Here is a 27,574-nt window from a genome sequence, read left to right as displayed (position 1 = left end):
GCCAGGGAGAAACACATAAGAGAATGAATAATGCAACACACTGTGGCAGTAATGAGCCTTGATTTGATTATTGGGAGTGTGTGCAGAGTTGTCTGAGGTGAGAGAGGGAAAGAGATGCAATAGAGAGGGGCTCCTGGAGTAGCAGTGTGCTTGAAGTCACAACGCTGCTCTAATCTCAGAGGGGAGGGAGAGAGAGAGGGATATAAAGAAAGAAAGAACGAGTGCTTCTGCAGGGAGTCTGGAAGTCAGCGTTGTAATCCCTGCCGCGGCAAAACTTAATTAGCCAGCCACAGGAGCAAGAGGACTCAGGCCCGGCCGCCTGCCATTGTCCCCTGAACAGAGCCGTCGTTCTGCCTCCTTCTCTGCCTTCTCACAGCAGCTGGGAGCTTCCCCCAGAGGCTCACTAAGCTTCCAGATGCTGCCTAACCTGTAGTCTGGCAAAGACCCTTACTACCTCCCCTGCTATTGGACGGCTGAATACCCTGGGCCAGTCTCCTAGGATGAAGGGATGGGGCATGTAGGATGGAGGGATGGGACATGTAGGATGAAGGGATGGGGGGTGGGGAGGGTTCCCAAGCTAGCAGACACTCTGTGATGTCACGTCACATTCAGAGGCAGTAATGAACCCTGCAGTAGCTCCCAGGCAGGGCTGAGTGACTCAGAGCACACAGACATAAAGACTGTTTTCTGCCTCTCTTCACGTAAAACAAGCAGGCAGTTTGCCAACATAGGGAGGCTCCCTGTGCCGCTGCTAATTAGCCCCATTGCCACTCATACTGTACCTCAAGCAGGGAGGCAAACGGGGCACGGAGGGGCAACGAGCGGGCGCTGTACTCCAAGGGACTGGTGGCACACCTTTGGTCTCGGTGCCTGTCCCCTCGGTGTCCGCCCCTGCCGGGTGGCCACGCTGAGAGGGGTCTCTCTGCCAAGACCGCTCTTATCACCCAGTTTAGATAAACGACATCATCATGAATGGGGTAGAGGAGAGGCAGAGGGGATGCCTGTGTGTTGGATTGTGAAGCGTTTCATAGATGACCAGGACATAGTTCTAGAGTGTAAATGGTTCCAGTAGGGAGGGAGAGGAATCGTCTTTTTTGTTACAAAGAGAGACAATTACTGTCACATTATTGGGTTGACATATTGGTGTACGTATGTACGTGTGTGTGTGTGTGTGTGTATAATTAAAGGGCCCTGTGGCCATTTCACCTAACACACACTCTGCTAACAGCCCTGCTCCAGTCTCATCTCAAACGTCCAAATGTTGAATGACATCGATGACTATTGATACTCCTACGTTTAGCTGTCAACTTGCTGACATAGGAAAAGAAACAGCGGTGCAACCTTCTCATTGAACCCATGAACATGTTGCATTAGCAGACAACACAGTGGTATCTGACTCAGTGGCCTTGTGGTTAGTGTCAACCCTGAGATCACGGTTGGGGTTCAATCCCTGGCTCGGAGTCATACAAAACACTCTCTGCCTGGCACTCTGCGTTTGGAGATGGATCGGGGGGTAAGGCTCTGTGACAGAATAGCGTCCTCTTCAGGGGTTCAAGCTGTCAAGCTGCCTCACGCTACAGAAAAGAGAGAGGCTCCTGTCCGACGGGCCATTCCGGTTCACACAAATGGAATTGACTTTGACTTTTTACAGTAGTAAATACAGTATGATCGCTTTAGAGGCAGCAAGGTCATTGAATAACTGAACAATAAATGCACATGTCCTTTATGACAGAGACATTAACGAGCTGCTTTTCCTGCAAGTAATCCTCATTATTTTTGATAGGGGGTCACCCTTTTAGAGATGGGGGGGGGGGGGGGAAATAAATGCGTTTTCTGTCCAACAAGATAGATTGAGAATACACTACATATGCTTGAGGTGTTGAATTTCAATAAGAGCCCATTCATGTACAGGACTTTTTTTGTGCTTGTTTGTTGCTATTGGATTGGTGGCTGTGGCTTTTCTTTTTTTTTTCTTCTCCATAAGCTAATGAAATGTTTCTGGTCTCACTGTGATCCTCATAAATCACTTGTATCCATTTGCCAACAGTGGGCTGTTCCCCGTGTGAAAAGGCATGCGATCCATCTGTCACGTCGAAGAGTATTCCATATGATAAAGACGTATTTATTTGGAGGTTTTATTTCAATTATGGAAATGATCTGGATTGTTCAACCTTGAAGGAGCTCTCTTTTTCCCTGTTATTTTTGTGTGTGTCGGTATCAGCTTGTTTAATCATTTACAGCTCAGCATCATTACACTAGTCACACAGTTTTATCAGTTTGTTCATCAGCCCTTTCATCTTTGCTTTTATGACACCATTGCCATGGGGAGACAGAGGGGATCTATAAATATCTGAGTAAGAGTGTGTGTGTGTGTGTGTGTGTGTGTGTGTGTGTGTATGTATGTGTGTCTGTGTGCGCGCGGGCGGGCGCGTGTGTGTGTATGTGTGTAGGCGCCTGCCTCCCTGTGTTTGTATTGTCAGCGAGAGGGATCAGTAATGCCGGGTGACACAGTCGGCCAGCACTGTTGCACAGAGAGGCCACGCAGAGACCTCGGAGGAGGCCAGCCGAGGGCAGGAGGAACAATGTAGCCTAGCTTCAAAACAGCCTCATCCTCTTCACTGGCCCCCCTCTGAACATTTCATCCATGGACACCTCCATTCAGTGATGCACATTAATGAAAGATGGTGGGGCTAGATGGTGAATCGAGGAGGGGATGAGTTGTTTTGACTGTGGCGGCTGGTGAAGTTTTGCCTTTGGTCAACATGTGCCACTCGGACACTAACCCCAATGATTTAGAATATGCAGGGTCAAGACGTATCAACATATCAATAATATGATACAATGAACAGTGTAGCCTAAATTACACTTCTGTACAATTGTTCATATAGTGCATTCACTGCATGTGTTAAAATGTGCAATCCTTATCTGAGACAGAAAACCTGTCCTACATCCCGACAATACGAAATCAGCTCACAATATACAGTGCAGACCAATTAGTAATCAAACAGCGCTCAGTCTCGACAAATGCCATTGAATGGAGTAATGGAACCATGAGGAGAAGTGCCGTGGGTGCTGATTAATCACCATCTCCTTTGATGATTAAGAGGGAAGGGAATGAAAAGAGGCCCACCATTCTTCTCCTTATGAGGGGTCCAATTTGAATGCTTTTGATGCGTTTACTGTAAACTAATAGAGTCGCAGAGGAGTTCCACCTCCACAGCAGGGGGATAGAAACAACCCTTGTGGATAGAGTAGACCTCACAAGAAAATGGAGCTAGCATTGCATCATGTTTTCAATTAAGCATCATCCCACAACTCGTTATTTCCAATTTTACAAACATGAAAGTATTCAAACTGAGAACAGTTCCTGATTTAAAATAGACATCGGGCAATGGACACGTTCCAAACCGATTGCCTGTGTTTCAAATCAGGAGCTGTTCTCAGTTCGAATTGTATAATTTTCTATTTATATAAATGTGTGTATATATATATATATATATATATATATATATATATATATATATAAAAAAGTGTTTCATATCGACATGCATGTATAGGCCACAAAGACATGATATGGGTGTGGAATTTCTTGTGGAAATGTTTTTAAGTTTTTTTAATTTAATAATCAGACTGAAATGTAGCATATTTCTCATACTTTTCATGTTTATCCCTCTAAGCTGACTATTCGTACACACGATACACTTTCAGAAAATGAAATCCGTTAAACAATTAATCAAGTTTGTATGGCCGAATGATGATAACGGCACATACAACCGGAGGCTGTGGAAACTATTTTTAGGAACACTTTTTATTTAGACGGAGCAGAACGTGCCAACATTGGCAGAGCTGCCTGCTCTTTTTCCCCACTTCATTAACCTGTTCATTCGTTCAGCGGGCCAGTCCTAATCTCATCCCTCTCTCTCTCATTCATCACCGCAGCCTCTGCACCTCTGCCACACTCAATCTCACTCTCTCTCTCTCTCTCTCTCTCTCTCTGTCTGGCACGTTCACTCACTTGCATGGCAGAGCCGCAGAGCCGCAGCCCCAGAGATCAGAGCCCTCTAATGATGAAGAAAGGACTGGCTCACTTGTCTGCAATGCTTCCCATCAATCCTCACTCTGTTTAATTTGGTCTGGTTTGGTTGACTTGGTGGCTACAGTAACATAGCTGTTTGTGATCCTGTTTGTGTGGCTCAGTTGGTAGAGCATGGCGCTAACAACGCCTAGGTTGGGGGTTTGATTCCCGCTGGGACCATATATATTGAAAAATGTATGCACTCACTGCAATGTAAGTCGCTTTGTATAAAAGCATCAGCTAAATGGCATGTATTATTATATTATATTATTTTGGCAAAAGGGATATGGGACAGATGCACAGAAGATGTTGATTTTAGAGTTTTGGGGGTTTGTCACTGAATGCTGCAACGTTGAAGAAATGGCGCATAGCGTTAGTTCAGTCAGGGCACTCTTAAGTCAAACAGCCCAGCTGTCCGTCAGGTGACAGGACAGCTGGTTCACACATATGTAAAAACACCATCACATGTTCAAAGGACAATGGCTTAATTAGCAGCCAGGTTTATGCTCCTCCATAGCATTCAACATTTGTGAAATGGCACGGGCTATGAGAGTACGGTTTGTGTGGTCGTCTCACCCACCACCCCCAGCCTCCCCCAGCCTCGGTCACGCTGTATGTATCCTACCTACGGGTACCTTGATGATGTACTCACATGAAATGAAGTGTCAGGTTATTATCAATGTTAACAGGTCTCCAAAGTCGTCCACAGCAAGAAACAACCCATATACTGTATGTCCCAACACTAGTACTGTCAGTAATATCAACGTTATTGATTTAGAGGCCAACATTTTCAACAATCCTCCCATTCTGACAACTATCGCAGTGCTGTTGAGGTGAAGCGAAGTTGCAATGCATTACATTTTGAGAAATTTACAGAAAGAAATATATTCAGTCGATCAGTTGAGCCGTGTCTTTGTTGTCTTCTTCTGGACTTGGGGCGGCCATATTCTTCCTATTGATTTTGGCAGACAAACACACTTCAGTGTGCTGACGAAGGTCTTGAGTGCATATTGCTTTTGTCCCTAACTGTATTTGAATTGACTATAACAAATTGAGCATCTGATAAAATCTGATGTGGCGGTCACAGCAGAATACTGCATTAGGAATGCAAAGGAAAAAAAGACTCATACATAAAAGAGATTGGGTTGTTTATTTGTGTGTATTTATTAACAATGATACTATAGACTCTGAAATCTGTGACTGTGGGAGTTAGAGGACCACAGAACACCTGGGGAGCTGCAGTCAACAGCCGATGTCAAAAGGAGAGAGCAATTACTTAGAAGGAGTAATTAACTGTTGTGGTTTTGATTTCTGCACTATATTGCTATCTAAACTATTTCATAATGTACATAAACTGACAGAAGAGAAAACTCTTGCTGTGCAGTATGAAGTACAGTCTTCATACTTGACACATCTGACAGCATCTTTTAGGACACATTGACAAACTTGATCTGGACTGCTGTCGACTGCCTCTAAAGTTATCCGTCTCGCTGTCAGAGAGAGTTGTGTCCTCTGTGCTCCTGTGCTTGCTTGTCTCTCTTGCGTGGCAGCATGCATTGGTGTCAGCTTTATGGGCAGGAGCGTTGATGCAGGTCCTAATGCAGAGTGCCACTCTGACTTCCCTCAGACAGTGGAGGAGTCGCAGGAGCGGGGCAGAGTGATAATAGGCCAGATTAGAGGCGAGGCCCAACCGAGAGAGGAAGTGGGCCGACGCCCCTGGCACTGTCCCTGGCACTGCCGTCAAGCCATTTGATTGGCAGGCAGTAGCGGGGGGACCCCCTGACGGGTAGTCGTCAAGGAGGACATGATCAGGAGGGACATAGCAGGCTCTAATTGATGTAATTCTTTCCTGTGTCGCTCTCTCTCCCTTCATCCTGTGGTCTTTCCCCATCTCACTACCACGCTTTGGCGATTTCCCTCCAGCTCCTCCCTCTCCATTTCATTTGACCCACCTAATCATGCTAAGTCTAGCCATTGAAACAGTTCTTCACACTGGGCAATGGTTTAGTGGAAGTGTTTGTGTCATGACAGCTAATGGTGTTAAGAACGCTTTTACGATCAGAGGCTCTTTTGTGTAATGGCGCAGCGTTAAACAAAGCCCCTCTCCTCTTTGCCCTGTGATTGATCTGGCCGGGCTGGCCCTCTTCCCTGTCCTCTGGGTACCTGGTTGGCTTCATTGCAAAAGTCTCTCCCACAGACCAAGTCACAGCACTCTAATTGGCAAAGATAGGCATAAGCCTCTCTCTCCAGGCCCTAGTGCAGACCATGATAACTACAGCTGGCCTGAGCTCAGAGGAGCACCGAGAGCTTTCCCTCAAACAGCTGAGTGAGTCTTTGCTTCATGCCCACTGAGGAGTAAATGATCTGCGGTGGGTACCTGGTTACCCGTAGGCCTGTCCATGCTCCCGTACCATCCACTAGTTTAGGACGGGAGACGGACATCTGCACATGAAGATAATCTCTTCTTTGTTATTGTTTTGGCTAATTAAAACCCCCTCGTTGAATGAGTACAATTTGCGGTAATGAGGGATGGGGGGGGGGGGTTCTGGGCTGCGATCTCCTGTGTAGCTGCCAATGCTGATCCAAGGGCGAGTCACCTGCCTCTGTTGCTCTTTATCTGAATGCCTAATTAATTGGCATCTAAGTCGCAACTTAACAAGCCGACAAACAACCAGACAGAGAAATAAGCAGACGAACTGAGACAAGAAAACATGTGTGCAGTGTTGATGTTCACTAGCTGGGTTCGAGCCAATACACACCAGCAAACCTGTCTTGTTTACTTCAGGGGAAGTAAACAAGGAAAATGTGCGAATGAAAGGAAAATGCCCGAATGGTCTGGTGGACCAACATGTCAAACTTGGCCTTCATTAAGCCAATAGAAAGAGTGTCAAAAACGGGGACGGCACCTAGCCATTGGCTTCATCATCTCCCACAGCCCCTCCCCCCCCAGTGCTTGCATACCACACGCTTCTGATTTGAGCTAAGCCTCACAGCTGTGTGATTCGCTGGAATCAAATCATAACAAATACTTTACTCAGTAAATTCACTCCCAGTAAGGCCAGGCTTGAGCTGTTGTTATTCCAAGGTTATATGCGCTGTGTGCAATAGCCTGGGGACGAAGCTAACTTCAGGCGGGCCCAACTATGTGTTTTGGGCTCTGGTAGCTAACTGTGTAGGGTAGTGTTTTGTCTGCTCATCAGAACAGCTGTCCTTAGAGAAGACTCTGTCTGGATCACATAACGAGTTGTGTTACTGTGCCTCTACCCTAAAAGCTTCCTACAATACATCACACTCTGTTTTATTACAGAACACCATAAATAATTCAACGGCTTTTGGTAACTTGGGTGTCCTCATCTGCTGTTTTTAGAAGTCTGAGCTATTTCAGGGCCTGCACACACGTGCTGTGTATTAAAACTTGAATAATTCAAAGGGTTAGGAGCAACATACTAGAGAGAAGATTATGGGAAGAAATAACTTACTCTTCGTGCATCACTTGCCTTACATTGATGGCAGGAGCCATAGTCTGAATCCACAGTTTTAATTATACATTTGGCTGTCTCCCCCTGTCTCTCTCTTTCTCTCTCTCTCAAGCGTTATTCATAATCTGAGAACTTTTTTGTTTTTCCTGCACATTTGTAATGTCAGTTGAGTTTGGTTAACCTCCACATGAGACATCATTGTTGAGAAGCTACTTAGAAACATCATCAGTTCAATTAATTAATCTAAAGGTTATGTCTATTTGGTTGTCATGTTTATTCAGCCTGAATTGAGTGTGTTGTGCCATATTGATATACTGTAAACTAGAAACACATATCTATTATGCACACAAACATTTGCAAATACAAGAGCAATCAGTTTATCTTTGCTCATTGAAGGTCCTGCATCTGAACAAACAGTACAATAAATCGATGCAGGTTAGCTCATTAGCATTTATTAAGTTACAGTATAAAGTGTTCTGTTGATGAGACAGTGGCTACATTTACATCAGGGTTGGGGCACATTTATTTTTAATTCAGTTAAGTGTTTAATGCAATTAAGTGAATTTAATTCCAATGAATTGAAAAAATGGCATTCATTTTCAACGGCCTTTGGGTTTTTTGGAAACACAGTGAAGAGGTGCACACTGATTCAGATACTGTATGAAATCAATACTAATAAGTGAACAAAATAGCATACCTGAAGAAAGTATGTTGTGTGTGCATGTAAACCAGGGCTGGTTGAAAAGGAATTCGCCCCAGCCCTGGTTTACATGCACAATATTTGGCCATTCAGAATGAATTCAAGCCACCGGTTGTTCACACACAACATACTTTCTTCAGGTATGCTATTTTGGTAGGGTTGAAGCTATTTTACTCACATTTCCACATGTTCTTAATGTTGTTATACATGTTCATTATGTTCACTTATTAGTATTGGTTTCATACAGTGCTCAAACATGTGCTTGATTTCTGAGAGCTGCCTACTGAAAGCTTAGTGGGAAATGTACTGTTTAACATAAACCCAGTGTTTTAATGACCATAGGGGTACAGTAAATAAAAGGGGAGTTTCTTACCACCCAATGAGTGGTAAAATGCCTCCTTTTAGTCTAGTGTCAAACCAGCCCATAATTTGTTTGTGCTAAAAGCAATTTTACCTCTAACTGTTGAGTTTTTTGTCAATAGCTGATTACCTCTCCATAAATATCCATAGGGGTGCATAGCATCAGTCTTGCTCGGGTGAACTTATTATTTATTCACTGCAAATTATGCAATTTGATGGATCTAAAGTGCTTTTTTCTCTCAATATGACTGTGCTGTGTAAGTGGCCTCTAATGCTTAAAGGTGCAATCTGTAATTCAAACAACAACAAAGCTGGCTCCCCACCACTTTTTTGGTAGGGATGGGGCTGACTAAATGTAACCACTCTCAATTCCATAGACAGAGCTATGGATGCAAGGACTTGTGTGTGTTACAAATAATGGAGTAAAACAAGCTTATGTTTTGGGTTCTGATGGGATAAAACAGTTGCTCGTGTGGCATTTATAAGTTGTATTCTTCAAGAATATACACTCACCGGCCACTTTATTAGGTACACCTTGCTAGTACCGGGTTGGACCCCCTTTTTGCCTTCAGAACTGCCTTAATTTTTTGTGGCATAGATTCAACAAGGTGCTTGAAACATTCCTCACAGATTTTGGTCCATATTGACATGATAACATCACGCAGTTGCTGCAGATTTGTCGGCTGCACAGCCATGATGCGAATCTCCTGTTCCACCACATCCCAAAGGTGCTCTATTGGATTGAGATCTGGTGACTGTGGAGGCCATTGGAGTACAGTGAACTCATTGTCATGTTCAAGAAACCAGTTTGAGATAATGTGAGCTTTGTGACATGGCGCGTTATCCTGCTGGAAGTAGTCGTCAGAAGATGGGTACACTGTGGTCATAAAGGGATGGACATGGTCAGCAACAATACTCAGGTAGGCTGTGCTGTTTAAACGACGCTCAATTGGTACTAAGGGGCCCAAAGTGTGCCAAGAAAATATCCCTCACACCATTACACCACCACCACCAGCCTGAACCGTTGATACAAGGCAGGATGGATCCTTGGTTTCATGTTGTTTACACCAAATTCTGACCCCACCATCTGAATGTCGCAGCAGAAATCGAGACTCACCAGACCAGGCAACGTTTTTCCAATCTTCTATTGTCCAATTTTGGTGAACCCGTGCGAATTGTAGCCTCAGTTTCCTGTTCTTAGCTGACAGGAGTGGCACCCGGTGTGGTCTTCTACTGCTGTAGCCCATCTGCTTCAAGGTTCGACATGTTGTGCGTTCAGAGATGGTCTTCTGCATACCTTGGTTGTAATGAGTGGTTATTTGAGTTACTGTTGCCTTTCTATCATCTCAAACCAGTCTGGCCATTCTCCTCTGACATCAACAAGGCATTTTCGCCCAGAGAACTGCCGCTCACTGGATATTTTCTCTTTTCCGACCATTCTCTGTAAACCCTAGAGATGGTTGTGCGTGAAAATCCCAGTGGAGTTGCTGCCATGTGATTGGCTGATTAGATATTTGCGTTACCGAGCAGTTGAACAGGTGTACCTAATAAAGTGGCCGGTGAGTGTGTGTGTATATATATATCATTCATTTAAAAGTCAACAAATGGATGCATCAATTACAGATTGCCCCTGTAAAGCCGTATTGAACTCTGTAGCTGCAGGGGTCTTTCGCCAGCCATGACATTAACCCCCAGGCTTCAGCTCCATTCTAGGCTTTCAACCTTGGCCAGGCTCTTATTCACATTCTCTGAAGTGCAATATGTTGAATGTGAGGGACCACAGGTATCTACTGTAGATGATTGACAGTGTAAAGAGCAGGCCACTGCGAAAATCATATTTCCTTCCTTTTTTTCCAGAGATGATTTTCCCGAGACGGGATTATTTCCTACAAAATCTGATTGACTAATGATAGCTCATTATAAAACAAATCTTCATTTGGTGATATGCCAACCATTTCTTGTCATTTTAATACATATTGCACAGAAGAACTGCTGTGACTACTTTCTCAACCATGTCGTGTTATTCCAGATAATATCCATCACTCAGTACTTATTAAACAATTCAATTATCTCAATAAAGAACAGGATTGTGTTGCCAATGAGCGTCCACAGTTATGAATCATCTATAGCAGCGTAAAGCCTATACGCCGATCTCTGAAAACTCATCATAAAACACGATGACTGCATGTCAACTGTTACAAGGCCCAGGTCACATTTAGAAGACGGGATAATTATGGCTGTCGTCTCGGTAGGAAGGCCAGTAACATGTATGAGGCTGAGTTGAGAGAGTGTTCTGACCTGCTGGGTTAATGAGGGGACACTGATTGGACAAGCTGGGTTAATGACAGCCTGAGATGGATCGGAGACACAGACAGAGACTGACAAGAACAGAGGGGGGAGGAAGTTGGATAAAGGTACCCCCGAGTTTTGATTATTTGAGAGTTAGATGTTGGTGGTGGTGCGGGGTGTGGGGGTGTGTACAGAGAGAGAAGGGTGAGTTTGGAAGGGTAGGGGAGAGAGTGAGAAAGAGAGAGCACGGGTGTGTGAGTTTGAGCTCCTGCTCCAGCGTGGTGATTGATAGGAGAGAGAGGTAAGAGATGGTCTGGAGTTCAGCATGATTTAATTTGGAGACCAGGAACTTACATTGCTTAGCATCATTGTGTTTGACCTTCACAGAGCTGTTCTACACACTTCACATCATTTCTCAGTGTTTGTCATATTGAGTTTAAAATAATGATGCATCACTCCAAAAAAAAAAAAACAAGCTTGGAGTTCTGTCTCTAATACGAGGCCCGCTTTTCCATCCAGTAGTAATGATGATGATAGCCACAGTTATTATTTGTCTTGTTATTATCGTAATCTGTCTTTCCGCCAATCACATGAATTCCCTGACAAGGAAAGTAATGATGACAATGAAGGCCAATATACAGAGTGAAGCGCTCTTATTTGACCTTTTAGAACTAGCGCTTATCAAATAACCAAATACACAATAACTTTTTTTCTGTAAGAAAATTAATACACTCAACAAACCTACTTCAGCTAATCTCTTAAGAGGTATACACAGCAGTGTTTTCCACAGCTGCAACAATAAGATACCCATCAGCTTTGTTTGTGTGCTCCTCACGTCTGAAATTAACTGTATTCATCTCCAATGTGGTGGGAAGGGCAGTAATTAAAGTGTGTTAAAAATATAATGTCATCATTACAAGTTTTGCAATGAGTCACGCTTTATCGCCGAATGAAGATAGCGATTGCTGATTTCTTAGTTTACCTTTGGGCCAGACAGGGAAGCAGGCAGACGCTCACACACAGGCAGACGCGCGCGCGTGCACACACACGCGGCATGTGTATGAATAATAAATCATAGCTCTGTAATACAAACCTTGGGTGTTGTATCCAGCCTCGTCACTTAACTTCATTAATTCTTTCATTTACAAACTGTACCATCCCCCAAGGAAGGTAGTGTCCTTTTTGGAGTAATGACGCCTTGTTTACAAAGTAAAATAAGAAATCTCAGAGGAGCTGAGGAGATACTGGAGCGTGCTTGTTCATGTGATACTGAGGGAAATGCAGAGCAAGGTTTTTAATGAGAAGACTCACACATTGAATATCACAGCAAACAACCCCCTGGATATACCATATAGTCCGATTAAGGTGGCTTGAATTCCAGTATCTTTTTTTTCAGATTTGATTGGGCATTCACTCTGCAAGCATTCCTGAAGAGGTGAAAATAACCTTGAGGAAATGTTGTCTTTTGAATGTTTCATCCCTAAAAATTCGACTCTAAATCTTAACACCTCATTCCATTTGTCGTTCAACTCCACAACGATTTTTCACCGGAACAGTCATGCCTTTCATATCACTTTACTTCCACTGAAGGCCAAACTCTATCCGTGTAGTTTAATTTGAACTCTTTAAAGCCAACTCTTGTTTGCTCTGACTAATTGGAACCTAAAGGCTTAGGGCGAAAGTTATTGATCACACCTTTGAGTCTCAAGTGAATTTGAACTCAACTACTGAGGGCTAACACGGCTTGATGATTTATTTTTATTTACCATGAAGAGCACTACAGCGAGCTTCGGACGCCAGCAAACATACTGTAAATGTGTTTCTTCTTTCTTCACTAGCACATCGGACGCCATTCTGATTTTAGACTAAAGCCAAATGCTCTGTTACCACTACACCAGAAATTATCTCTGACATGAAAATATAGGTGTATAGGAAGACTAAGGATGCAGCACAAGAAAGTGGAGAAAATATAACGGATTCTCTTTTTAAATGTTGCCATAGACCTGAAAATAGAGGTGGAAAAAGCTATGATCACTAATGTGTCTCTTGGGTGTGTGTGTCAGCAAGGTTTCATTGCACCCATATCTTTACATAATGAATGACATTCATTTTAGCTCTTCCCCCTCCAGTTCCTGGGAAATCCTCTGGCAGTCGCTTCTGTGGTTACGTCACCGAGAACAGTTTTCACCGGTTTACACCTCCCACACTAAGGCAAGCACGAACCAGAGGGAGGGGGTGGAATATGAAACAAAGGTACATCCCTTCCTCAGGAGTTACAGGAGTACAGTTGTCAAGCAGGACTTGGTTATGTTGCAGTCCTCCTGGGGCTGGTTTTGCTAGTTTCGTGTGACCTCAGGAATTCTTAAGGGCTGTGATCTTCAGAGGCTGTGATGCCACCTGAGGCTGGCATGCTTTGTTCTGGGCAGAGAGGGGCTGTGTCCCATTTCAAGTGTCTTGAGATTAGATCGCACTCATGGTACATGAAAAGGAGCTACCCATAGGGGTGTCAAGGAGGAAAGATGTGAATGTGCCTCAGTATGACCCTCAAAACCAAGGTGCCCTCACTTTCAAACAAACACTGGCCACCAACTGAGGTTAAATTCTTTCAATGTGACTTGACTACCCAAATGTGCTTTTTTTAAAACAATTTTTGGTCACACTTTACATTACGATGCACGTACAGTATACCAATGTAATTTCTCTGTAATTGCTCTAGTAACAACATGGCAGCGTGCTGTTACACAGTACATTACCGTTATGGTTTGTTATTTCACAAGTGTGATAAGCACGACAGGTACAGTATGTAACAACATGTTGATACTACTTGGTTACTCAAGTAATTGCACTGCACCGCACAGGCATACATTTTTTTCAGGTCAATAACAACATCAACAAGGTTATCTTGGTAACACAATTATTTTTGATTTATTGACATCTGAGGTCCATTTTATATGATGCTCTAATCCCAGCCCTCACTTTGGGGCTTGTTGAAGTGACTATCATTGGGTTTTAAATTAGGGCATTCTGAAACCTGTTGACATGCATGGGTCTCTGGCCGGCGTGGTCTTCCAAAATCTCTCCCTCCATTTCAGAAGGCTCCTGGAGGCTAACAACTCAGCCTCATGAAGCAAACCACAATGAAGGTATCAGGGGAGCAAAAAGCAGTAGTTTGTTTTCTCAATTGGCTTCCATCGTCTCTGTGCTAAGGTTAAGACTCACAAGAGGCTTGTGTTGCCTTGCCTTAAGATACTGTATCTCCACATATTAGGTTGTTAATATTGAAGGTAAAGTAGTTAATTTTTATAATTAGGATTAAAACACATTAAGAAGATAGGGAGGGCAGCAGAGCAACGTAATTAGGCAGGAAAATAGAAGTATATGGCACAGCACATGACAGCAACCCTGTACAACACAGCCCCGTACAACACACAGGGGAGTCTCACTAATGAGTTTGATTTTTGCAGAGATGAGTCAAAACAATCAATGGCGTTTTCCCCCAGATTCACTCCTCTTCAAACAAACACCTCCCTCCTTTTATTGGTACAGTAGTCGGTGAGGTAGTGAGACGGCGGGGCCATTGTCCACACGCCTGTTTGGTTTTCCATTCTTCTAGATTATGTCAAAGGGAAAAAGAGGTGGAACCTTTACACAATGCCTCTCCAGTGCAATTAAGTGCTATACTCTCCCACTGTGCAAATATTTGATGGCGGTAGAGGCTTCATATCTTCTCATTACCGTACACTGCCCATTGGGAATAGTGCATTTTTTATGTAGGTGCATGAATACAATTCCTTATTACGTTGTTGTTGGTGTTGAGTGCTGTTTAACCAGTTCTGTTATTGTTTGTCTTCAGAGTATACAATCTTTATCTCACAGTAGACATTGTATTTACTTTGCTGCAAACACGTCTGCTGATTTTAGTCTGCATCAGTTGTGTAATTGCACATGAAACATGTCTTTACTGAAGAGACTCAGCATGTTATGTATTGTTATATATATAAACTGTTATATACTGGACACACACAAACTGTTGTGTTGTCACTCGAATAAAGCCCCTTTTTGAAGATTATGCTGGGCATGGACATTATCTATGCTCAAATGCAGTCTAATGGATTCTGTCATCAAGTAAAACACGTGCCGTGGTAACGGATGTTTCAGAAATATCTTGCAGTCAGTGCCTGCTGTACTGTACATGGGAAAGGTACTGTCCAATTAATTCTAATGATACATCTCCCCGCCATTCAAGCTGAAGAAGACCCAAGAAAAAATACATTCAGATTTAATCAGATGTGATCTGTGCAAAGATGTAATTAGTGAATAGACTCAGAACCACGCTCTTTTGAAGAGTTTGATGTTCAGCGATGTTGGAGGACTGGCCTGACAAATTAGTGAATTATGTTTGTCATAAAAGCCCTGGAGGCTTTCAGTGGAGAGGAATGTGAACGTCAACAGTGTTGGAGCTGAATTGCTGGTCGCATTTTGACAGTTAGGTCATCATATGATGAAACCTTGAAATGTTTGTCTTTTGGACATTTATCTGATTATTGTTTTATTTTCATTTTTCCTAAGATAAGGCCTTATTGTTTCCAGCCAATCAGCTACAGTATGAACAGTAAGGCAGCTTTCTCATCAGGCTCACTGTATGGGATTGGTTTCTGTGGTAACAGACATTTTAAATGTTCCTTGTGATTCTCCAAACAAATATTGTTCAGCCTTTGCTCCATTTTTCCCCCAATGTGTACCTCATTTACGTTTCTTGTTCAGTGTAACTGAAAGTATTTAGTTTTGCTTGGAGGACAAATAGAAGTTAGAAGGAAAAGCGTGTTTGTTGATAAAAAACCAGCACGTACTGTATCAACCGAACAGCCATCATCAGGGAAATCTGATCTCATTCTCCTCCAAGTGTGAACATCATCTTGACCTCCATCTTGCCACGTGGCTTAACACCTATGTGAATACCCGTTCACTCTGTATAAGGCTCGCACAGCTACTGTATCTCACTGTTGGATTATCAGATTAAAGTTAGTGGAGCAGCTGTTTTTCTTTTTGCCCTCTTAACACCCCGGCTGTCGAAATCTGCCGGGGGAAGAGAATTCTAATTATTTTCTATCTATATGTGATTAGCAGGGATCTGCAGTAAATGGCTCATTGCTTTGTGCAGAGAAAGATCCTGCGAGCCTTGCTCTCCTCTCCAGCTCAGACATGAACCAGTGGCTTCCGATTTACACAGCGAAACATGTAGTCCTCAGGGTTTGGCTGTTGGGTCCCTAAGATTAAAGTTTAATTTATCTCACTCACTAGCCTTTGGAAATGGCTTAAACCTGTGTTTGCACTTTGACACTTTCTCAGTTCATTGTTTGCATGTGGAATTGTTACCCCATAAGTTTATTGTCGGAATAGTACTGTAGGTAACTGTTGGGGCCCTGTTACTATAAACCGAGTCAGCGGTGGGATTCCTTGCCTCCCTCCACTCCTCTCCATGGGACATGGAGCTCTAATGGGGAATACTTTGTATTAGGCCTTAATTATTTATCCACTCTCCACTCATTAATCCCACACATGGCAGGATTCCATTGTCATTGATGGACCGGGGGCAAGTGGCAGCAAATTGTATTGAGTGGAAAGGGGTAGCAATGACATAATTAGACTTGTAATGCTGTTTGGTTACAGATGAATGTGTTTCTCTTGTTAAATAATGGAAGGATCTTGTTGGGGGTAGGACATGGGGATGAATGACTGAGCACAGCCTAAACCTCGCAGTGGTTCAGACTCTTGTGGTGTGTAATGATGTTCCATTTGGAGAGATGGAGAGAGAGTGGGGGTAGGGGAGGTCGAAAGTTTCTAGGCTTTCTAAGTGCATCAGACAAGGGTGAGTAGTCTCTAAGTTTATTAGGCAACCAAGCAGAATGAAAAAAGTTATGTACATTAAGCCAAGGGAAAATAGACAGTGTAACTCCTGGTGTTGTTATGACATGGTCAAATGTCATTATTGAAGAACAGATGCCCATTCTATTTGTTGTTGACATCTTTAATAGTCGGAAAGGAGTTTGTCTTCAACATTCACACCCGAATTACTGAATAAATTGCACATCATTTGTCTGACACTGAGGTAATATGAGAGGAGTGTCGGGTCTCTTAACGGGCCATTTTGTTCTCATATTGGCGCTGCTTGACTCCTGTGCTCTGATTATTGCTGTAGTGGCGAGGAATTGTGTATTGTTGTTCATAATAGATAACTATGAGCACGGGGAAACTGAGCTTTAGGAGTGGTCGATTCCAGCAAATGTCATAATGTGAGCTTCCCACACAATATATCACTAATGAATTTTTGAGTAAACACTGTAAGAAGCCTAGGGCTATTATTGTGACAGGTCTCTATTGAGGTCACATCTGAATGACCATCGCTTTTACATCTAATTGTTCGCCTTTGAATTGACAAACTAGGCATTGATTTCACAAGGGGTTTAAGAAGAGACCGTGTTGTCTCCTAATAAAGCACAATGATTTCCTTTGTATTGCACCACTCTACTTCCCTAGCTGCAGAGAATAGACTCTCCCACAATCATTTCTCACTTTCCATGTCTGGCAAACACACAGTTTATTTACCAATGTACACCATGATTGAAATGCTCAGTCCACTTGGGGTTGGGTCTCTTAGTGAGCGATAAGTGACTTTCCAGTCCCTCATCTCCAAGTAAAAGCTGGAAGGCGAATGCTAAAACACATTAGTTTGACAACTGCTGCAAGTAATGCAAAAAAAAAAAAAAGAAGACACGAGTTGACATCTTCAGGTCATTTCCTGAGGCACTTTCTTCCTTATTTTTTTGACTACATAATGTAGAAAATCTCTTTTTTTATTGTTATTATTATTATTTTTATATACACACATGTAGACATATGGTGCTGGAGATAATAATGATTAATTTCATCCCTCACAATATCACAGTGATGTGAACGAGTCATTCTCGTTGATTTCATTGCCTAGTTTAGTTTGAGTCGGGCATATTTCCACATGAGGAGATTATCCTTACTCTCAATGTTTTACAGTGATTTAAAACTACTTTGAATGATTTCAGCACTTTCCCCTCTTGCTGAACTTTTTTGTTTGATATTTGGCAGCCTTGATGTGCTGAGCAAATAGCATAGCCCTCCTATGGTTTTTACCCCTTCCCTAACAACGTGAAAGATGTGAGATTGTTCTGTATTGAATAGTTGATGATGTGTTAAGTATGAAGACTGATCTCTGATTCAGAGAAATCACAAAGCTTAATGATATGGCTGCCGCAGACGAACCCCAGAACTAACAGTTTAAGTGCCATAGTATGCTCACTTGAATTTCCAAATAAAAATGTTTCGGGAGCAAGTGGTTTCACTCTTAATTGATTATATGCACCATCAATTAATTTAATGGATACATAAACACTATAAAAGGAGGAAAAACCGATTGCATCCTCAGGGAAATTTCTGCCTACTTCACCACTAATGATACGCCATGATTTCCTAGGTTTCTTATATTTCCATAAAAGTGTGTAGATACTTGGAGGATTTATATGCACATTAAAATCATTGTGTTTTCCTCCCCGCGGGGAGCATGTAATATACTGTGGTGCTAGGCTGTGGGTGTGTGTGTATATTGTGCTGTAGAGGGGGAAACTGTCTCTAGATATCTGAGATGGTGGGGGGCTGAGATGATTGGAATCGGGGTTGCTACCTACTGCTTGAGGAGGAAGAGTAGACGTTTTGGGGAGTACACAAGAATACTGTAAAACCACAACAGCATTCTGTAACAAGTGCCCCGAAATTGTCCCTGCTCAGGTCACAAGGTCAGGAAAAACTATGGTTCTATCTATAAATAGTGCTTTTCCCCGCTTGTCTCGTGCCATAACCTGTAAACTAATCTACTGTAGGAATACATATAGCCATGCACTCTACTTCCCGTCCTCCCCCATGCTCCGTGTTATAGGGTTCGGTGCCATGGTGACTATAGAGAGATATCTCAAGACAGAGGGTCTACAAAGAAGTGCAACTTGTCTCATCCCTGTGAGGTGTCCTGGAATATAAACGCTATGGAAACCGTCACATTTTCCCCCCATTGTTGTTAGCACTAATTAGAAACCCATATTTATCTCGGTGTGGAGGAACCTGGGATAAGTTTTATTCATGGAGTGGAGGGAAACATTTCCTCCTACTTTCTTCTGGGTGGGTGGGTGGGTGGGTGGGGGGGGCTAGTCACGCTCCATAGACCCTACACTAATTAAAGCGCTCTCATATTTTTGCATGTCGGAAAGCAGCTCTGTCTTTAGCTAGAAGCCAAAATGCCAGTCATCCAGAGGGCGAGAGTCTTGTGAAGAGACGAGGTGAATGATAACCTCGCTTTGGACCGTTATTATCTTCGACAAACATTTTTGTCTCGGAAGTGTAAAGCTTATAACGGCATCCATCGTGGGACTGTAAAAGCGTTTGGCTGACACATACACCATGTCAATGGCCCTCCACAGTAACGGTGTAGTCGAGCCTTGTTAAAAGAAACAAGTGTTTTGTGTGGCTGTATTCCCCAGAGTCTGAGTGCACTCTCTGTCCCACTTGTTGTGATCTAAGTGAGCTAACATATCACAGAGATGCATCTGTCTGCATTGTAAAGGGGACTGAGAATGAAACCTGCGTGAAATCATCTTCACCCTGATCGGGCCCACTGCACTCCATTGGTTTTTTTTAAAGCCTTATTCAAACCCGGCCCAGAGTGAGGGATGATGATGTTTCTCAATGGTGACCTTGGACTCAGCAGCACAGAGTGAGGCAGAGGAAAGAGGAGGAAGAGAGGAGCTATGGCTACACTACACTCCTATTTTATTGAAGAGGGGGAGAAAAAAAAACAAAAAAAAACAAAAAAAACCCACTGTCAGTCTTATTTACAGAAACTCAAGTGATCCCTCACCCGTGGTGGGGGATGAAAGCACGGTCGGGGGATGAGCAATGCCACTGCTCCTTTATGAGAGGTGGATATGATGCACACAGAGTTGGCTGCGAGGCTTTAAGGGCTTTTAACTGAGATGTGCTCGGTGGGAGATAAGTGCTGCAGAGACGGGGGCCCCTGCCATTCTGGCTAATGAACTAGTGGAAACAGTGGAAGAGGCCCCAAACTCACACCCTTAAAAAACAACAGTAGAACGCTCCCAACACAACCTTTCTGCCTGGGCCCAGCGGAAGGTTAGCCCACTGCTAGCCAACTCATTATGCTTTTTTTTCTTTTCTTTTTTTTTAGGATTTTTTCTTTTTTTTTTAGATAAATAAATTATAATCTTGAAACATGTGCTGCTAACAGTGACATAATTACACAGTTGGTGTTATATTTGTAAAGGAGGCACAGATGGCTGGAGATTACTCAGACCTTTTATAAATTTGCTGTAATGTTATGAATTTTTAATCTACCAATTTATTCATTATGCAGTTATACAGCAGTTTACAGTCTATCATGCCACATATGCTATGCTGCTACATATACACCAAAATGGACTGAGTACCCCCAGCTCCAAAGTTTGTCACAAGGTGTCAAATATTAGTCCACAACCTGTGAGTGTGCATGTGTGTGTGTCTGAATCTTTTCCTCAACTGTAAACAAGACCAAAAAAATACAAAAACACTGCATTTGTCTGACTTCTCTCCTCTGGATAAAACAGAATCAAGCCTTAAAATGCCAATTGTCCATGGAAGCGAAAGACAACAGTAATAGTGTGTGGTTGTTATAGTGATCATTATAAAAGGGGGCAGATGGCTTGGGGGGGATATCAGAGGCTGGCTGGTTATTTTTAGTAACACCACGGCACATCACAACCTTTTACAAGCACATACAGTACTCAGGCTCCATCAGTGCATCCATCAAGGGCCCTCCTGGCCTAAAGTGGTCGCAGGGCAGCGTGTGTTGTTAGACCCGGTGCCCCCATCAACAACATGAACACACCTCTCTCTTAAAGCTCATCTGGGGTTCTCTCCAGGGGCCATCAACTACCCCTGAAACTGTCATCTCTCCATTGAGATTCTGGGGGATGAAGGAAGTCAAAAGTGGGGACGGGCAACTCTCCACCCTCCTAAACGTTTCTCTGTAGTTCCAGTCACTCGCAATGACCTTCCTTTACCGCCCGTGCCCTCTTGTTTACGACACCATTTGCACATATTGCACCTGCTCAATGGCAGCATTAGCAGGTGAGCATTGAATTATAATTATTATTTTTGAAAATAAATAAATAAATCGGACCCAACTCTATCAATAGAAACCGTGGCGTTTTAAACTACCCCTGAATCTGTAACTACCCCTAACGCTGTATCTACCCCTGACACTATCTCCTGTTATGGAAAATACATTGATAGAACTGTTTGAAGGATATGCACTTTCGTATGATTGATACAACTTGTGTGAATACTGTGATTACATTTCCTCTTGCCACACCTCTAAAGTTCTATAGCCATTGTTTTGAGAAATGGCAGATGATTACAATATGGATAGCGGTGGTTTCGGAGGGAGTAGTGGGGGAGAGCGAGAACAAAGGAACAGACCCATCTTGCCGACAGGAAGGTGGATAAGTGTGAAGTGTTGAACGCCGATTGATCAGTAAGAAAGCGTCGATTGATCAGTATAAAAGACAACCCTGATAATCGCCTTCAACTTGCGCTGAACAGACCCCCAGATGTACGCTGGGCTGCTGTTAGGCTCCTGTCTCTTGTTTGCAAGCAATAAATACCGGACTCAGATATTGTGGCTACTCAGGACTTTATTTCTTGAATCTCACCTCCGAAGAGCTGAAGTACAGAGTGGTAAATCCTAGACATCCACCACACTACCCTTGCCACTGTATCTACCCCTGACACTAGCCTGTGTGGGTTATGATGGAACACTGCCACTTTGGCTCACTGCAGTCAACAGCCACACTCACCAAAGAGCACCACAACGTCTGATTCCCCAACACATATATCATTCCCCTTTGTAAATTACTTCCAAACTACCAAGACATGGCCACAAATGTATTTTCACCTCTCTGAACACAAGCTGTCATCCATGGAGACCTTACCTGGTCCCTCCACTGCATGTCAAGTAGAGAGAGACACATTGAGGAAGGCAAGGTTTCATCTCTTTGACTCGCTCGTTCTATCTGTCACCCACGTGTACAGTAATGCAGTGTATCCAGATGTGTGTGTGTGTGTGTGTCTTTCTCTCTCTACAAGAGCTACTGTACTGCCCTGCACTGACAGGGGCGAGCGCTTGCCGGGGCCAAGCCTGGTTGCTGTGGTGACGCCGCATCGCTTTGCCTCCTACCGCAGAGTGGAGCTACACCAGCAGCTGTGCGCACACATTAAAACAGGCCCTTAAGAGGGCTGCAGCAACCGCAACAACACAGGCTAAATGTGTTATGTAATGTGCTATCATACACATCACTTCAATGTGGGTGAGGAATTCAAAGCCCGATCAAGCCTTATTCCCTGCCAAGTTACCACAATGTACTATATCAACCATGTGCCTCTTTGTTAGATCCCAGCAACAATTCCAAACCGATGTTTTTTTCTCTAGAATTAAGTTTTCTGTCGTGAAAACATAGAAATGCGCAAGGAATTCAAATGCTCCCCTGAATGTGTAACAAGTTACGTTCTTCCCACTCTCACCTGTTGATCGAATGTAAAAGCCACAGACCACTTGTTGCAGCTTCAAACGGAGCAGCTGCTCTGGCGGTTTGTCGCAGTGATCTTTCTCTCTGCCAGCTCCTTATTCCCTGAATACCCAGTCTGGTGGCATTTACTTATCTGTAGGTCTGCCTGTTTTATTAGTACAATTCCCCTGTCAACCTCCCACACACTTACCTATCAACTCCCACCATATTTTTTTTCTCTCTCTCTCTCACCAGAGAGAGAGAGAGAGAGAGAAGGGGACAATTTATTGAGTTTGAGCTTTAACTCTCTAGCTTTGCTGTGTTGTTAGTGGGGGGGGGTTCTGCACCTGGAAACCCCGGCCCCTTTTACGTACCCCATTAATTCTGCCTCGTTGGGTTCCTCCAACCACGGCAGGGCAGACCTGTGGATAGGTGGGCTCACTTCACCCCCGGAGACACTCCGTTCAATCACACACCTGGTTAACAGAGAGCCATGCTGGGAGGCTAGAGAACAGTGAGCGGGAGGGGTGTTTAACACCCACATTCAACCCAGCACCAGGGGACATACAGTATGCAGCATATGCTATTAAGAAGCACCAATCTGTCATGTCCTTGTACCTCGTCCTCTCTTGGGAGACGTCGAAGATGCTAGCTAAAGGCCTTGCGAGGGAACCAATCAAGCCTCGTCTTTTTCCGCCTTTGGTTTTGTTTATCGGTTACAAGGAGCACAAATCAGTGTCCATTACTTATTTAGAGGTGATGGCATGTTGTTCCTGGTTATGCTGGGGAGCCTGGATACATGTCAGAACAACAGGGATGATGGGGAACCAAACATGAAATGCGATAGCTTAAACTGTGTTTTATAGCACTCGTAATGGTATAAATTAGCGGTAGCACTTAATGGAAAAAGCTTAGGCAATCTCAGATAACACTGATTTTTCATGTAGCCAGTGTCATTCGCATAATTATAAAGTATCCTAGTTATTTCTCACAGCAAGTTTGCTCCCTTGGAACCCTGTGTTCCCTTCCCACTGGTTTTTTACTTTCCCGTGAGCGTGCTGCGGTACCGTTAATGAGCGCTCGCTTCAACGCTGTGTTTGTATAGGACCGTAGAGGAAGAGAGGAGTGAACACTGTGGCGTGTGTTCAGGCTGTGGGTGCGTGAGCGTGTGGGGGGGGGACTCTTCAGCACCTCAGCTCAACTCACATTGGTTGTCCTTTTGTTCACTTTTAATGTGGAGGAATTTATCATCCCTGTTTAGAGCCGATATACCTATAATTTGCACATCTCCTAGCAACAAGCCTTTGAAAAACTAAATATAACCACTTAGTAAGGTGTCGCATTAGGACGGCTCTGCTGGCTATGAAAGCGCTGTGTGTGTGTGTGTGTGTTTCTTAGCGCAATGTCCCGCACGTCCTCCAAGAAATGCATATACAGTACTTAAGCCAAGATGACATGAAGCTCTTCTCAATCTGACTCACGGAGCCACAGTAACATCATTGTCTTAATGTTGTCTTGTATGTTAAAAGAAAACATGGAAAGCAGAATCCGGTTATAACCGATAGAGTGAATTTCTATTGAGGAACACTCGACTACTCAATGCTAATGGAACAATTGACTGTGACGGTACATTTCACTAATGATATTTTTACTATTTGGCTTGGTTTCCATTCCAGTCATCTCCCTCCCACTCTTTCCACTGTCATGCATATTCAATCACTTTTTTCTGAGAACACTTTTTTGAAAACAACCGTTTCTGACAGACAGCATGGTCCCCTTAAACAATTCTATATATAACCACCGTATGTGTATTTTGGGTTCATATAGTAGGACGTTTGATGTGAGTGGGGTGTACAGTGAGAGACTGCAGGGTAAAGCCACAATGCAGATGTATAGCTGAATGTCACCCTGGTGTAGTTCCAGCTTCCCTGGGGTTCTGTCACCAACTGTGACTGTGACAGCAAGGCCTCGGGGGGTGGGGGGGAGACGCCCACCCTGATGCTCTCCGGGGATGCAGCTCTCTGACTGCCCCCTCCGGGCACATTGTCTGTGTCTGCCAGTGACGCTGCCTGCGAAGCCCCCTGTGCTCAACAGATACGCACACCGGCGGCGCTGAACGCAGCCCCACTCTTTCATCAGCCCTGTCACACAGACTCAACAGCTCTGACTGGCAGTGTTTATCACAGCCACGGGCTTGACACTAGAGAGTGTGACAGCAAGCGTGTTTGTGTGTGTTTGTGTTTTTTTTGCGTGCGTTTTTAATGGTTATGATGTGTTTCTCAAGAGTCATTACATGGGTCTTCTGCTGGAGCCCTGGGATCTCCAGTGTTTAGTGAAGGGCTTATTCTCACTCCCGTAGTGCAAAAGGACAACTCATTGTCAAAACAAACAGTGGCGCCTGCCTTCCACTCCACCTGAGCCAAATGGGTGCCATATCAGTATTAACTCAATTGTATTTACCCCCCAATTCAACTTGGTTGAAAATGTCACAGGGAGAGAGAAGCGTTTATGTCGGAGTATGAAGAGAGGAGGGGGGGGGGGGGGGGATTGTGTTCATACAATCTCATTTGTCCCTTTTTGACAGAAATTAGCCATGCATGAGATTGATAGGATTTCACAGCTCCTGCACTCTCTGTTAATGTCAATAAAATGTATTTTAGGGGCGAACAAGTCTATTGATCCCTCACAAGAAACAATGCGATAGGCTATTCATGTGCAGGCTGCATTTTGATTAATGCAAATTAAGTGGAGATGGAAAAGGCAAGCTTCAAGAATGGGTGGTTCTAACAAAAATATTTGCTTGTAATACAGTAATGCTTGTAAATATATCCAATCTTGTTCTCTGAAATTGCTCCACAACATATTTTACAATCTCCACTTCAGTTATGAAGCTCAATGACACACTAGCCCTGTTTCTCCACAGATACATTTCTACATGCTGTATCTAATAGACTTGTTATCAGTCGCAGCCCCCTTTTTCTTTTCAAGGGTATAAATGATCTGGTCTTGAGACAACCATGCAGAACACCAGTGCTGTTCGAGGAAGGAGGGAAGCACACAATACCAATGAATGTCTTACCACAGCTCCCTCTCTAGTCCTAACACAAACCCTGACCACCCTCTCCTCTCTGCTCCACCGTACGGTCCTAACACAAACCCTGACCACCCTCTGCTCCACCGTACGGTCCTAACACAAACCCTGACCACCCTCTTCTCTCTGCTCCACCGTACGGTCCTAACAGAACCCTAACTGACGCCTGCTCTCTTTTCCACCCTGCAGATGTTGTGGTGAACGGGAAGCCGTGCGACTGTGACATCATTGCCGATTGTAAAGTGGGCGACGCTGTACCATTGGAGGTTAAACTGACCAATCGGAGCAAAAATGCGGTTGGCCCCTTTGCCCTGACTGTTGTACCCTTCCAGGACTACCAGAATGGGGTTCAGAACTATGACCTGCAGGATGCTGTCACTTTCATCGGCTCCAACACCTTCTACATCGACACGGTGAGTCGGACTATCGCCAGCGCCACATCAGTACACCGTCACTTCTCAGTGTGTGATGTGGAAAAATAGAAACACTTGCTCACATTATGTAACACTTTGGCTGCTGTTGTCATGGGGATGGGATTAGAAAGCAGAAGTTAAACAGCAAGAACTGGTTGATTCTTGGTTTTTGCTGGCAATGTAAGACGAGGAAGGCGGCAAAAGAGTTCTTGTACTTTATTAGTTCTCTGTAGGTCTGTAAAATAATAAGTCTTAACTCCCTCTGTTGTCTCCAGGTGAACCCCACAGAAAACTCCATTTGTGTCGGCGCCCTGCTCTTCCTCTACACCGGAGACTTCTACCTGAATATCAAGTTTCAGGACGACAGCGCTGGTCGGGAGCTGCCCTTAGCCTGGTTTGGTCTGCCCAGTGTCCACATCAAGGCCCTGGACACTGCCATGGAAGCGCTGGCATAGAGCCTGGGATTCACTTTCAAAGATTCACAGCACCGGGAGTTTGAACGGAGCATTATGGAAATGGAGGACTATGACTCAATGGACTAAATATGCCAGCCAATATCATACAATCACCTGTAAATATGTGCTATAACTTTGTTTAGGAATGTATGTACTCTGTATATCAAAGCACGTAAAGGATATAGTAGGTATAAAGTCTTACCGGGAAATATTTAATGAATCGTCCAATATATTTCAGTACCATGACACCAATCATAAAATCGTTGTCGGATTTTTGCTAGACATTTAGAATTGCTTCTGTTTGTGTATGTGTTATAACAAGGCCTCTCTCTTGCTTTTCTTCCAACCTTCTATGATGCACTGAACTGATTACAGTAGTCATCTCTCCTCAGTCCTTATGTGCTTCAAAGGGAACATGGTGAGGAGCTCTTAACCCTTTATACAGTATGAACGTTCGAAATACACCACGACAATCTGTCAAACCAGCATCACAGAGATCAAGCATAATACACGTGGGAATACTGTATGATTCTAGCGCTGTATGCTGTAGAAATGGAGTACTATAGCGAGAATCAGAGGTTTATTATGCCTTCACCTGAATCTGTAACCAGTTGTATTGATTTTTGTTTCTGCCACTACAATTAGCAAATGGTAATTACACATGAATAACCAATTAAGTAATTGTGTGTTTCTTTGTTATGACTACATTTTGTTGAATACAAGTGGAAACAGTGACTGTAATATAACCCTTTCACCTACCCTCCTCTGTGTGGGCTTCTGCACCTCTGCCAATAATGTGTATCCTTCAAAACATGTAAATAATAAATGTTAAACTGAGTAGTGTTCTGTCATGAGTACCTATGCAATGCATTCTGGCTGGTAATGAGAGAATGTAATTATTATTATTTTATTTTTTTCAATTTTAAATATGTTTTTAGGGCATATCTGCTTTATTGAGAGAGACAGTAGAGATTGCCAGGAAGGATGGGTGAGAGAGAGGATGGATGACATGCAAGATATGTCGAGGGTCGGAATCGAACCAGGAACCTTGCGATTACGTGTGCTACGCCACTAAG

The 27,574-nt window shown here is 43.6% G+C and overlaps 1 protein-coding gene across 1 annotated transcript in view; it reads left to right on the top strand.

Moving 5' to 3' along the window:
* trappc9 (trafficking protein particle complex subunit 9) overlaps window positions 1-27,330 on the top strand; it is a 153,441-nt gene extending 126,111 nt beyond the window's left edge. Inside the window, exons 22-23 of the mRNA XM_083680159.1 lie at window positions 25,820-26,043; window positions 26,319-27,330. Coding sequence (XP_083536285.1) covers window positions 25,820-26,043; window positions 26,319-26,498 — 404 coding nt within the window. The 3' untranslated portion in view covers window positions 26,499-27,330. The remainder of the gene's footprint in view (window positions 1-25,819; window positions 26,044-26,318) is intronic.
* The last annotated feature ends 244 nt before the right edge of the window (window positions 27,331-27,574 follow it).

This window comes from Argentina silus, assembly GCF_951799395.1.
Source record: "Argentina silus genome assembly, chromosome: 11".
Lineage (NCBI taxonomy): Eukaryota > Metazoa > Chordata > Actinopteri > Argentiniformes > Argentinidae > Argentina > Argentina silus.
Note: the sequence above shows the minus strand (reverse complement) of the source record. Positions and strands in the feature narration are given on the sequence as shown.